This window comes from Gorilla gorilla, chromosome 6, assembly GCF_029281585.2.
Source record: "Gorilla gorilla gorilla isolate KB3781 chromosome 6, NHGRI_mGorGor1-v2.1_pri, whole genome shotgun sequence".
NCBI classification, from domain to species: domain Eukaryota; kingdom Metazoa; phylum Chordata; class Mammalia; order Primates; family Hominidae; genus Gorilla; species Gorilla gorilla.
In genome coordinates this window covers 95,547,222-95,560,566 of record NC_073230.2, presented here as the reverse complement: position 1 = coordinate 95,560,566, position 13,345 = coordinate 95,547,222, and the positions used below count along the sequence as shown (strand labels likewise).

The window sequence follows — 13,345 nt, the reverse complement described above, 5'->3', positions numbered from 1 at the left end:
TCTGGGAAAAATATTATCTTTGTGTTGTAACTATTATTTGAAAAGATGTTTCCCTGGGTTTTTTCAATTTGTAGAAATTTATTTATTTTAATAATGTGAAATTATGTTGTGCGTTTTTTCTTTCCACAGACAGCAATGGATCAACTTCATATGCACTTCACCCAAGCCATTCACAACACCGTGTTTCAAGTTGTTCTTGGTTATGTGGAACTATGTGCAGGAAACACAGACACAAAATTCCAAAAGCTGCAATATAAGGATCTCTGTACAGTATGTAGTGACTTAATTACTATTCATATATCTCTCTTTTAGATTTTAAATTTATATTTCCTTTATCTTGGTACATACCTATTTGAAAATGCTACTAAAATAAAAATAAATCTTTGCCAAAAATTTTTTTTCTCCCAAGTTGTTCTTTTCCTTATAGAGAAATTGGAGGACTCAGTCACACAAATGGTAAAGGTTACTGAGATTGGAGCATGATTGCTTCTCCATCGACTCTTTACCATTTCATAGCTTCTTTTACCCATCTCTCTCAGGCTCCAAATTATCTCTTATGAATGCATCCAGTAGGCATCTAAGCAACCATCATTGCTGGTTTTCTGTACAGATTTTCAACCAGTTTTTTCATGTGTATGAATGCTGCCTTTGTCAGCATCTGTAACTGGTTTTTTCTTTTTTCTTTTTAAAGAAAGAAACATAGGTCTTTAGGTAATATAACCCAACAGGTGAGAAGTGGACTGACTTGGGTTCTGTTTTAGAAGTAGGTCCTGCTGAGGAGTTGATGTAGACTGTGAGGAAAAGAGAATGATGAATAATTGGGAGAATGGTACTGCCATTTGCTTTTATAGGGAAGACTGGGAAGGAACAGGACTTTGGTGAAAAATCATGAGCTCTGTTTGGTATCTATTAAACATTCAAGTAGACTTGTTGAGGACGCAGTTGCATAGAAGAACCTAGAGTGATCAGGGCTGAGTTTGTAAATTTAGGAGTCATCAGCATCTACTTGTATTTAAAGCCCTGATACCAGGTAAGAAGATTGAGGTGAAAGGGTATAAATAAAGAAGACATGAGGGCCCTGGGTCTTGTGACATTCAGGGGTTAGATAGAGGAGTGAGACTAGTAGAGTCTTAGAGCAACTAGCTGGGTAGGAGGAAAACTAGGAGATGGTGGTGTCACAACAGCATGAAGAAGGAAGCATTTCAAGAAGAATGGAACCTATGTCAGATGCTGCTGAGAGTCTGAATATGGTAATATTACAGGATTGACCACTTGATTTAACCATGTGGAGGTATTGTTTACCATGATTTCTTCCTTTAGCCTAAGAATGCACTATGTCTCTCACTGGAGACATCCTTGAGTTTTCTCTAATGTCAAGTCAGGAAATTATAACACTTCTAGTAAGTAGATATCTATTCTGCTTTGTAATTGTGTCCAGGAATTAGTGTAAAAATAAGTAATCTTCATCCTTCAATGAATTTCTTTGTCAAACCTGCTGGTTATATGTCCGTTGGGTACTACAGAAATTTTCTTACCTAAGCTACAATAAGTATCCTGGAAGGGTGTGATTATATATGATGTATTAAAGATTAAGTTAATAACGACAGTGGATGTATGTTAATACAGCTAAAAATATCTTTTTAAACTAATTGTAGAAACCATGAGGACTGTTTTACAGATTTTATGATTACTAACTTTAAGTGTGATGTAGTTGTATAATTTTGTCTTTAAATGTTCAGTTTTAGGTATAGCTATCATTTGGTAAATATTAATAATTTTGAAATGTTTTGTTTATTGTTATTTTTCTTATTCATATATGTTCTTACGTTGATAGCATATATTATAAAATTACCCAATCACCTTTTTTATTCTAATAAGTTTTATTAATTTTTTTATTGTAATGTTGCTATCACTAATAGATGGTAAAGCAATTATGTTAGCAATTTTTTCCTATTAAAGCAGAAAAGAACTCTTAAAAATTAAACCAGACATTTTAAACAAATTAGAGTTTTGTCTTTTCATCTTTTTAAATTTGGTTAAATCTGTTGTGTGTGTTTGTGTGTGTATATTTTGCTTTCTTTTATTGACCATTTTTATATGCTTTTAAAAAAGTCAAAGACATAAATTGTGCTCATGCTTCATGAGAAAGCCCCTCTGTGCATTTATATAACAAAAAGCTGAAAGATATACTTGGCTTACAAATTTTTATGAACAAAAATTTGTGCTCAAGGTGTTTACCATTATGTTTCTTCTGAGTTTCTTTCACTTTTTAAAGAAGCTGACTGTAGGCTGGGCATGGTGGCTTATGCCTGTAATCCCAGCACTTTGGGAGGCCAAGGAGGCCAGGGGTTCAAGACCAGCCTGGACAACGTGGCAAAACCCTGCCTCTACTAAAAATACAAAAAAAACAAAAAATTAGCTGGGTGTAGTGGCACATGCCTGTAATCCCTGCTACTGGGAAGGCTGAAGCAGGAGAATTGCTTGAACCAGGGAGGTGGAGGTTGCAGTGAGCTGAGATCACGCCACTGCACTCCAGCCTGGGCGATAGACTCTGTCTCAAAAAAAAAAAAAAAAAAAAAAGCTGAGTGTAAAATAATCTTTTGAAGTAGTTGTGTATATATTTAAATTATAAGATAATAAATAGCTTATCCTTAATTTCATCTTTAGTAAATACTTGTTAAAATTATCCCCAAGAAACTTCTGGTACTTTATTATAAAATTATCCATATACGTGTGATAGTAGGTGATACATATATATATATATGTACATATATATATATGTACATATATATACACACACAGACGTATATGTATGTCTATAATTAAATTAAGGAAACCAATGATTTATTAATATTTTGAAGTGTAGTCATAGAAAACATAATAGCAGGCTCATATATTATTATTCGTCTAACACGGTTGTACTTTTTTGGTATTTATTCAAGCTGTGCTAAAACATTAGTTGAAGTAGCTTTGGTTCGAATTGGTGAGAATAATAGCAAATATTAGCGATGGCTTAATGGAGGAATTTCTTTTTAAGAAAGGAGTTAACATAATAAGGTGAAGATTGTGATGCATATCAAGGTAACCCATTTTCTTTGGCTATTCTCAATAAAAAAATTAAAGAAGTTTAGAAATCATCCCAGGCCTCCTAGAAATTACCCCCAAGGCTCCTGGTCAGTGCTGCTACAGGCAGATATGAGTGCAGAAACCTTTTTGTAACCTGTTAATTTATTTTATAATATTGAGTCATATTTGATGGTTAAATCAGGTAAGATTTGGAAGAAATTCTTTCTTTCTAGTTCTGCTTATTTATTACCTAGTTTGATGAAAAGTTGTTAACTTTTAGTAACTGATCTATAGAATACAGTGGTTAGCTAAGGAGAGGAAAGATAGAGGAGCTGAATAAAGAAGCTGATGAAAGGAAATCTAAGTACATTTTCCTGGTGAGAAAAAATATCAAGGCATAACTCAGGCAAGAGAGATAATTCATGAAGGAACTTTGTATTAGAATGTAAGCTGCTTATTTTTCAATATGTGGCAGTGGGGGATCATTTTAGCCTCTAATTAAAAATAACTGATAATAATTATCGAAGATATACTTGTGTGACAGCAAATGTGGCAGTGGGGCATCAGGTGAGCAAGAAGCAGGAGAGTCCTCAAAACATGTGCAGGGTGTTGACTGACATGAAATGAGAAGAAAGAGTCTAAGCATTTTGGCAGTTTATATCCTCTGTACAGTAGCAATGTTTTGAAGGAAGTGTTTAGTCATACATAGAGCTTAAAAATATAACATTGAAAATTAAGATGAATGCTACAGAGTAAGAGGCAGATTTGAGTTCCTGTGAACAGGGAATAATTGTGCTTCCTTTAAATGGAAAGAGAGTGGAAATGAAAAGAGATAATCATCTGCTTGCTTTATGCATAGTATCATTTTAAACTATTCTTAGATATCAGCCTAAATGAGCTACAGTGAAATTGAACGAATTAAAAAAAAAAAGAAAAACCTCTTGGAAATCTGAGATGAAATTAGTGTTCCATTTTTATTTATTCTGGTATACAGAACCTCAAGTTCTTAAGGCCAGCAGCATCCTTTCCCAATCAATTTTCTGCCATTTGTTTCTATTCACCATTGCTCTGAGTTTAAAAGTTTAGTTGGTTTTGAGCTTTTTGAAATCATTTTGCAGTTGAATGTACTTTTTTTTCTTTACTAAACATGTTTTTAGAGTGGTTTAATTAGATGCATAGTTTTTATTGGTTGTCTTTCAGTCTGTTTTCTCTGCTTTTCTTGAATGTATTGGTTTACTGCTTTTACACTAGTTGTTTAGGTTCTTTTTTTAGAAAAAGTGGGTACATTATTTTGAAACCCAAATAAATTGCTAAAACTTAGCAGCAAGATTTCCAAATGAAAATTCATCATACCTCATGTCTGGAAAGGGAAAATATAAAGGACTCATAGTAGTACTTTTATTTACTTAAAAAATTAGGCCTTGTTTGTGATTGCATTTACATTTTGATGTACCCTACATATTTACACCAATTTGTGGAGAGATTTATAGAGAACATTTGGAAGCTTTTAATTTAGCACCTTTGTAGAGAAACCCTTTGTGGTTTATTTGAAAGTTTATGAAGTATTCATAAGGATTTTTTTTTCCTTTTTAAAAATAACATTACTTTGGCAGGCTGATGGGTTTTCCTGGGGAGCTTATTTCAAGATGCTAATTAGGATGTTATTGATTAATTTTAGGATAATGGAGTTGGCTAGGCTGCCTGAAGTTTTCTCAACTATTTTTAAAATTGTTCATTTCCAAATGATCTTAATGAGCTTTGAGTTCTGTTTTTATGATGAATTTCATAATGTAGTAAAAATATATGCTATGGAAAAATATACTCTCTCTGTATATCTATACATACATACATACACACTCATATATTATTTGGGGGAAAAAAATGTTTCTGTTAGAAAAAACTTTTGAAATTATTTCATTATGTGTTTTCATAGTGTCTGGCACATTGGAGGTGTTTCCTTAGTAATTGGATTGCCATATTTGTCTCCAACTGGTGTGGTGTTGACACAATTAGAGTCTGTTTAGGTTAAGTGAGAGGGAAAGAAAACCAACACTGAGCACCTTCTCTGAGCCATGTACTTTTACAGGTGCTTTATATTAGTACATCATAGACAAACTATAATATTAATCTAATGTCCCATTCTTATAGGCTTTTAAAGTTTCATTCTTAAAAACAGTATTTTTTGATACTGAATTATAATCATGTCAATTTTTTGGGAGTCAACCAATATCTTTAGTAAAGTCCCTGTAGAAAATAACAGTTTATTTTGTTATTAGTATAAAACCCCAAAGACAGATTCTTCTTTTGAGTGAAAACATGTTTCTGTTCCTAAATCCTCAGGATTTTTGTGAAGAATTAATATTTTCTCTCATCAGATACTGTGAGAGTGTATTGACTCTCTTTACTATGGATGATAAGCTGCAGGAAGTTAATGCTAAAGTTAATAATATTCATGTTTAGTACCCATTTTGTTTTGGGTTCTCTATAGAATTAACTGCTGCCTCCTTACCCCTTTTCTGTTTTCCGACTTCTTAAACTGGTATGTTATTTATATGTCTTTATGTTACTCACAGTCTTTATAGGGCTAGACATAATATAAGTTATATAAATAGTGGCTCAAATTAAGCAATCATTAATATATATTCTCTTAAAAATATGCATATTTTAAATTATACAACTAAAACATAATTGTAGGAAAAGACACAAGCAAAAAGAAGAAAGTAAAAATTGCATATGTCTGCATGCAAAGCTGGTTCTTTTAATGTGTATATAAGCTGATAGCTTTTAAAAGTAGCTGCACAAACTGTTTTATAACTTTTTTCCCACTTGCTACATTATAAACAATTTTTCCGGCTGGGCGCGGTGGCTCACGCCTGTAATCCCAGCACTTTGGGAGGCCGAGGCGGGTGGATCACGAGGTCAGGAGATCGAGACCATCCTGGCTAACACGGTGAAACCCCGTCTCTACTAAAAATACAAAAAATTAGGCGGGCGTGGTGGCGGGCGCCTGTAGTCCCAGCTACTCGGGAGGCTGAGGCAGGAGAATGGCGTGAACCCGGGAGGCGGAGCTTGCCGTGAGCCGAGATTGCGCCACTGCACTCCAGCCTGGGGGACAGAGCCAGACTCCGTCTCAAAAAAAAAAACAAAAAACAATTTTTCTATTTCAGTAAATATGCTACTTGCATAATTTTTAATGACCAAACGGTATTTCACTGTAAGAGATGCTGTGGATTAATTGCTTTCCTGTTCTTGGATATTTATGTTATTTCCAGCTTTTGTCATTATGAACAGCACTGTAGTAAATATTCTTAAAGCTAAATCTTTGTGTACATCTTTATTTCTTTAGGATAAATCACGAGAAATGAAATTGCATTGTCTGTCAAAGCTTTACATTTTAAAGGCTTTTGGTTTGTCTTTCCTAAATTGCCCTGTAAAAAATGGTATTTCAATTTACACTCCTGATCAGCAGAGTCTGCATTTATCGCTTTCCCTGAGCACATGAATGCTGATTATCTTTTATTTAATACCATAATTATCAGATGCCAGAGGTAGCATATCAAAGATAATTTGTGTTGCATATCACTCAGGCATGTTTGGGATGGTAAGGAGGTTAAATGACATTTCATTGATTGTTGAGGTTAATTTGCTTGATGTGGTTGGATAGGTGAGTAGACCTTTCTTGCTGAATGCTACAAATTTGAATATTTGGTTGAAGAGAGAAACCTTTTCACTTCAAAGAATATTATCATTTACTTGGTTTGCTCAGGTCGGTTTCAGAATGAACTAAGAATTCAGCTGTCAGATTTATTCTTATCACATATATGGAGTGCCTAGCTAATTTTGTAGTATATAATTTTATGTAATGATTTCTAAATTAAGTAGGTTTTGATAATTTTTAAAATTAAAACTTAATGACCAAAAGGTAGGTAAGGAAAGTTTGTTTGTTTCTTCCTCTTTTTTCCTGCCATTTTCTCTCTGGATCATCAAAAATTGTGAAGAGTCTGAAATTTTATTCTACTTACAAATTAATAAGCTAGCCTGTTACTATTTCCTGGATGCTGGTAGAAGACACAGACTTCATATTCTTAGCACTATAACTTGTTAAGTGTAAACCAGTTCCCTTGTCAGTACTGAGCTTTTCTTTTTTCTTTTTTTGAGGCGGAGTCTCCCTCTGTTGCCTGGGCTGGAGTGCAGTGGTGTAATCTTGGCTCATTGCAACCTCTGCCTCCCGCGTTCCACAGGTTCAAGTGATCCTCCTGCCTCAGCCTCCCAAGTAGTTGGGATTACAGGCTCCCACCACCACACCCGGCTAATTTTTGTATTTTGAGTAGAGACGGGGATTCACCATGTTGGTCAGGCTGGTCTCGAAATCCTGACTTCAGGTGATCCACCTGCCTTGGCTTCCCAAAGTGCTGGGATTATAGGTGTGAGCCACCGCACCTGGCCTACTGAGCTTTTCTTACTCAGTCGTCAGTTTTCTTACTCAGTCATCAGTTCAGATCAGCAAGGACAAATAAGACTTTAAAGTAATAATCTAGTTAAGGTCACATTAATTATGATCAGAGGTAGAGTAAGAAAAGGTCAAATGGCATAAAGTATCCAAGGAGTCAAAATATCTCTTTAAGGTTTGCAAGGGAGGAAAAAGTTGGGTCTTAGATTTCAACAGGCACAACAGGAACAGTGTGTGTCCAGGAATGGAAAGGAAATATGAGCAATGCCATGAGAGTAGGAAAGCACAGGGCAGGTGAAAGGAATGGTAGATTGTCTGGCTTGGTTTAACCGGATTTTTTAGTATGGTGGTTTGGTTGTTTCTAATGCACCCAGGGAATAATTAGTGCCTATGGAGCACATGCTTTGTGTAACCATTTATCTGAGTAACTAGTGTTACTGTCTTGGCTGGAAGTGGAGGGGTGTTTCAGGTCTGGCAAGGCCTCTATATTGTTCATGTCTAAGAACTCTTAACATTATCAGTGTAATTTAGACTGCTGGGTGATTTTTTTAGGGAGGGGGATTGGATTGGAGATAAAAAAGAGCCAACCTGTCTTTATATGGTGGCACACAGCTTCCAGCAGAAAGAAAAAATAATTTACTAGTGGGAAACCATTTTTGGGCCACCTTGCCCAACAGGAAACCATTTTTGAAACCTCCCAAACACCTGATTATTTGATAGTGTTTTTATATTTAAATGCTGCCTTTTTTTGTGTGATCTCAGGCAGCGTGAGGGTTAATAGCATCTTATAACTTGAAACTTTGAAAGATAATTATATATTCTGATTATACATACTTTGCTTGTTTTCTAATATTGAGCTGTCTATTTGATTAAGGCCATTTAACAGCAATTAGAATAACCTGCCACTAAAGAAGAACTTTTTATTTCACAATTTAACGGGTGCTAGTTACTTAATTCCAAGTTGGGATTATTTATATCATACATATTACATGTCTTATGTGTATATACATATTTAGCATTAATGATAAAATGCCTGGTAGATGAGAATGAGTGTTTTTCTCCCCGATTATATTTGTTTTTAAATCATGAATGAATCCAGTGAGTTGCAAGGAAAGTTTTGCTAAAAGCATATGCATATTTTTGTCTATGGAGACTCATAGCTTTTAAAGCTTCAGAGGGACTCTAGGAGATTTGCTTTAACCCTTGGGGTTTAGATACATGAATTGCTATGCAGGAGTCATGATCAAGTAAGTTGCAAAGTTGGGCTCCAAGCCCAAACATGTTTCATCTAGTTCAGCGCTCTTTCCACTATGCAGTACTACCTCTCTGGTTTCCAATGGTTGGAAACTTCTTAAGATAACCATATTTCATACAGCTAGGCCCTCACAGAAGTAATTAGATATTGGAGTAATTAAATATTAGATACTGGCTCAGACACTTCCATAGGTCCAGAGTTACCCCCAGAGATGTTTTCAACTCCCTGGGCCTGGTGCTGTTTTGACCAGCAGCATATTTTCAGAAGCCACTCAGATAAGCAGGATTCTCCCCAGCAGCTTCTGATGATGTGAGCTCATAGTACTAACAGCATTCATCTAAAGATACTGATAACCAACCCTTTGTTGTTTTTTGAAATCCATCTATCACTGTGTGTGTGTTTTGCGGGGTGGAGGCACTGGGAATTTTGGATCTCTGTGAGGATGCCAAAACATCTGTTCCCTTTATGTTTGTTAGGATGTGATTAGAGTGCTAAATCAAAACATGGAATAAGAACAAAATAATTCATTACAACCATCCCTAAGACTTTTCATTTTGATGCTCTAATATAAAAAGCATTACTTTGAAATTTTTGTAGGGATTTAGTAATAGAGATTTCTTATAAGTATTAAAGTAAATTATAGAATAAAAAGCAAAAGACTAACTAGCAGCTTTTCCTCTCATATTCACTACTTTACTTTGCATTTAAATAACTTTCAGAAGATGACATTCTTTTATTGTGGGCTTCAAACTTGTAAAGGCTGCTTATATTAATTTCTGGATTTACACTGTTCTTTGAAAATGGCCTCAACTTATATTTTATAATCAAGACTGACATGTTGCTGGTTTTGATAAGCTAGTTTCATCATTTTTATTTTAACCAGGTAGGTTGGTTGAGGTGGTTAATAGAAGAAATGGAAGGTGCCAAGTGTTACTGTGAACTGACAGTGATAAGAGATGGGAAATCAGATTTGTGGATTTTGTGAAAGTGTTAATCAAAATTGGATTAAGGAATGAGTTGTGGCGTTTGAATATAAAGCATAGTGGAAATGCTGTGAGCTTCTTGCATGGAACATCCAGTTTGTTCATCTTCTCCAAATCCTTCCTCCTAGGATATTTGTTTACCTTTTATGATTGCCAAATTTATTAGACATGTATGTTGTCTCTGTTATAGAGTTTATGGATTTTTTTTTAAATTAGGATGCTTAAAATTTCCTTTTTTTTTTCTGTGTATTTCTTAGGATATTTCCCAAAGATTAGATGCCTATTTTATCTTTTCCCCTCACTTTACAATCTTTGCTAAATAAATTGAAGCTAATAGCTTTAAGTTGAAGAGTAGCAGTGGAAAATAGTTTTAGAACACAGAGAAATATTTGGTAATTAAATTTCGATTTCTTATCTATTCTTAAAAAAAATTTCAAGATATGTTATTTAGCTCTTGGAGATGTCTTACTATGTGAATATTTTATAAATTGATTCAATCAATACTTTCATTGCTATTTTCCATATGTGATGTGAACATAGAACTGGGATTATAATATGGTGCTCCTCTGCTATGATATTCCTAGTATTATGCCAAATGAGTCTCCCCTTAACCTGAACTGAGTTTCAATGTTAGGTATTTAGTAATAAATGAATGACTTCAACCAGTGTTGAAATAGGAAGATACAAGTATCTCTAACACGTTTATGAAAGGTGAAACTGAGAACCAGAGTGGTTTATTATCTAAGGCATGTGACTGGTAAGTTGTGGAACTAGTGCCAGCTGGAATCCCGGGATTCCAATTCTTAATTTAGGTCTCTTTCCATTATGCTCTGCAGATGTGAAGAATTGATGCTTGGGTGGAACACTCAGGTTCCTCTTATTAGCCTGCCTTTTATTTTTTGATTACCTGTGTAATTATTTGCTTATTCTCTGCCTTCATTGAATCTCTTTGGTTATGATTCATTCATGTCTTTGTAATAAAATTCTCTATTTGAAATTTGGAGGTGATTTTTATAAAGTAGAAAATACTAGTTGCAAATGATTTTAGTTAAATGATGTTAAAAGCATGAGAAGCATTTGTCACTGTGACAATTGACACCAGTTGGTTGCATGGCATAATGGAAAGGGGCTCAATTTTAAAATGAAATAGCTCTTTTAACTTATTGCTAGTATAACCTTCAGAGATTAACATAGCTGGGCTTAAATTTGTTGAAAACGTTGTTTTTTTTTTTTTTTAAAAAAAAACTACCCCACCTTGCCTTTTTTCCTTAAACTATTTATTGTATATGTATTTAATAAAATGGTCTTTACGTTTGTTCCTATTTTAGAATATGAACTTAGGCAAGATTCATCTTGTTTGCTGGTGCTGCATGTATCATAGTCTTATGTTTGTACACGTGAATATATTTGAAGATAATAAATTTGGGTCCTTTTGGGAGACATTTAGGTATGTGCAGTGGTTTAGCTAGATCTCTGGATTATTTACACTTGAATCAGTTCAGTGAGAAGAAAGCCTTGCTATAGCTTCACTAAGTAACTTTAACTTTTTATGAAAAAAAGATTCACATAAACATCTGTGTGTGTATATCTCATCCAAACCCATTAAATTTCAGCAAATCCTCAAGAGATAACATAATGAAGGACCTCTTTTTTTTCCCAAATAAATAGGCATATAATGAGCTGGACAGTGGTTGGGTGGAGAATAGAAGATAGTAGGTCTAAGTTTTAATTTTCTGGTTTGTTAAACTGTGACAAGTATAATAGAAATTAATTATAACACAATTATTTGTACAGTCATAATTTTTCTTTGGGAAAAAGTATGACTAACATTGCCTTTCTCTTATCTACCAGAAAGAATGTTGAGCTATACTTAAATTTGTTTGCATAATATACACATTTATGCGAAGTTGGGCTAGTAAAAGTTAGAACTACTGACTTGTAGAGGAGTACCTTTATTTGGGTATGATTGCTGAGTTGCAGCCCAGAACTTTTTGGGATTTTTGCTTTGCCTTGTTTTTGGAAAAGGTTTTTAGTCTTTTCCTGACCCTGTGCATTAGTATTGGCTTTCGTCATATGTGTATGGTATAAGAGGTATGTCAGGTATAATTATGTGCTAAAAATAAACCAAGTGTATTAGTCTGTTCTCACGCTGCTAATAAAGGCACATCCAAGACTGGGTCATTTATAAACAAAAGAGGTTTAATTGACTCACAGTTCCACATGACTGGGGAGGCCTTACAGTCATGGCGGGAGGCAAATGAGGATTAACGTCTCATCTTACCTGTTGCTGGCAAGAGGGCTTGTGCAGAGGAACTCTCACTTACAAAACCATCAGATCTCATGAGACTTATTCACTATCATGAGAACAGTATGGGGAAAACCGCCCCGCCCTTGACACATGGGGATTATTACAACTCAAGGTGAGATTTGGGTGGGGACAGACACAACCAAACCATATCACCAAGGGAAAACATTAAGACTGGCTCATTGTAAGGGTAGCGATTATAGAAGTAAATGTGAGAGATTACCCAAAATTGTTTTTCACAGCTGCAAAGTACTCTTTTGTATGTATGAATAATGTTCTACCAATCTCCTGTGTTTGGACATTTAAATATATTTCAGTGTTTTGCAATTACAAATAATCCTTTAATAAATAACATGGTGCATATGTATTTTCACATTGTTTGAGGTATACCTTCAGTATAAATTCCTAGAAGTAGAATTGCTAGGTTGAAGAAAAAATACACACGTAGGTTTTGTTAGATCGTGACAAATTCCCCTCCTTGGGATTGTACTATTTTGCATCAGCAATGTATGAGAGTGCCTGTTTCATCACAGCCTTGCCAACAGAGCATATATGATGTCAAAGATAAAGCCAGATATTAAAGTGTTGAGGACAGGTTTTAATCAGAAGATATTATTGTAATAGGGAAAAGAGTCCAGTGTGAACTGATACAACTTTGATTTATACAATGGTGACTGGGCATTTTTTAAAGGGAAAATGAGGGAATGGGTTGAGCAGGGGCTTAGTGGAGTCAGAAAAGTGAACATTTACTAGTGAGAAGGGAGTCGGTCCACGTGAAACCCATTTGTGTTTGCTAACTGATGTTTATGGAGGTTAGTCTCCTACCCTCTCACAGAGACTGGGGGACAGGGGCCCTATCTTCAGATGTTGGAACAAACAGTACATTTTTTTTTCAAGTACATTGGCAGCCTTGAGTTTTTTCAGGCCGGCATTGTAAGGTGGGGCTGAAGTCATCCTAGGGATGTGGCTTGAGCCATTAGAAACTCTGTTAGGTGTTTCATCCAAGTTTTTTTAGGCCATGGTTAAGAAGATAGCTCAGAGGAGCCTGACTAGAGTTTGGTTAAGGAGAGAATCTTTGTCAGTGGTCAACTTTAAGATTGAGATTGGTGAGAATTTGCATCTTATTGTAGTTTTAACTTACATTTGTCCTATTACAAGTAAAACAACATGCTTTTCTGTGTTGAAGGGCCATTTTTGTATCTCTGTTTATGAAGTGTGTTCATGTGCATTTTTTCTCATTTTTTTGATAGGAGTTTTAGTCTTTTTTTCCCCAAACTTTTAAGAAT

The 13,345-nt window shown here is 34.9% G+C and overlaps 1 protein-coding gene across 4 annotated transcripts in view; it reads left to right on the top strand.

Moving 5' to 3' along the window:
- Positions 1–13,345, top strand: part of VPS50 (VPS50 subunit of EARP/GARPII complex) — a 126,964-nt gene that overhangs the window by 44,373 nt on the left and 69,246 nt on the right. For all 4 annotated transcript variants that reach the window (XM_031013092.2, XM_055346560.2, XM_055346561.2 and 1 more), the window contains one exon: positions 130–270. In XM_031013092.2, coding sequence (XP_030868952.2) covers positions 130–270 — 141 coding nt within the window. The remainder of the gene's footprint in view (positions 1–129; positions 271–13,345) is intronic.